Here is a 774-nt window from a genome sequence, read left to right on the forward strand (position 1 = left end):
GTGTGTGTGTGCAGACTGCAGGAGATATGGTCCAGCCTGATGAAGGAACAGGAAGAGTGCATGTCCATCCTCTTGGACTTTGACCAGCTCAGCATGGAGGGCGGCCCCTCCCCGTCTCTCTCCCCCGCCACCACCGCCACCACCACGCCCACCACCACACCGACCCACACCCCCACCAGCGCCCCACACAGCGCCAACAACGCCGTCATCATCCCCTCCCCACCCACCGCCTACATGTTTCCTCCACCTCATCATCAAGGCCAAGAAGTTGTTGGTTTTGGTGCACCCCACAGGACAGACGTTGCCATGGCGCCCACTGAGCACAGTTAGCCCCTGATGTCGTGTGAACACCCCAGCATCAGTGTGTGATAGTCAGTCATGTCCCCCCCCCCCCCGCCCCCCCACCAGCCATTCCCCCCCCCGTGCCCCCCAAGGCTGCAGCACAAAGAGCCAGTGCAATTTGGCCTCCTAGTTTGAGAGTCCCAGTCCTTCACAAAAGACAGAGCTGCCTTGTTATGGGCAAGGAACAGATGTTGAATGTGGATGCAGTGGCCTGTACAAGGAAAACCCACTTTTTTTTTCTTCTACTACAGCAGTGAACCATGACTGTTTGGTCTGCTAGACATTATTACCTCAGTCACCCAGGATACAAAGAAAGATGGCACAATTTGTTGAGAGAGTTTGGAGAGCGACTGGTTATCAGTGTACCTGGTGACTGGCACAGGTTATCAGTGTACCTGGTGACTGGCACAGGTTATCAGTGTACCTGGTGAC

General features: G+C 55.8%; 1 protein-coding gene across 1 annotated transcript in view; it reads left to right on the forward strand.

Annotated features, from left to right (window-relative positions):
- The window catches only part of LOC143293133 (inhibitor of nuclear factor kappa-B kinase subunit alpha-like), a 42,678-nt gene extending 42,280 nt beyond the window's left edge, over window positions 1-398 (forward strand). Inside the window, exon 20 of the mRNA XM_076604048.1 lies at window positions 15-398. Within this exon, the coding sequence (XP_076460163.1) occupies window positions 15-330 (316 nt within the window). The 3' untranslated portion in view covers window positions 331-398. The remainder of the gene's footprint in view (window positions 1-14) is intronic.
- The last annotated feature ends 376 nt before the right edge of the window (window positions 399-774 follow it).

Source organism: Babylonia areolata, chromosome 18 (assembly GCF_041734735.1).
Source record: "Babylonia areolata isolate BAREFJ2019XMU chromosome 18, ASM4173473v1, whole genome shotgun sequence".
NCBI classification, from domain to species: Eukaryota; Metazoa; Mollusca; class Gastropoda; order Neogastropoda; family Buccinidae; genus Babylonia; species Babylonia areolata.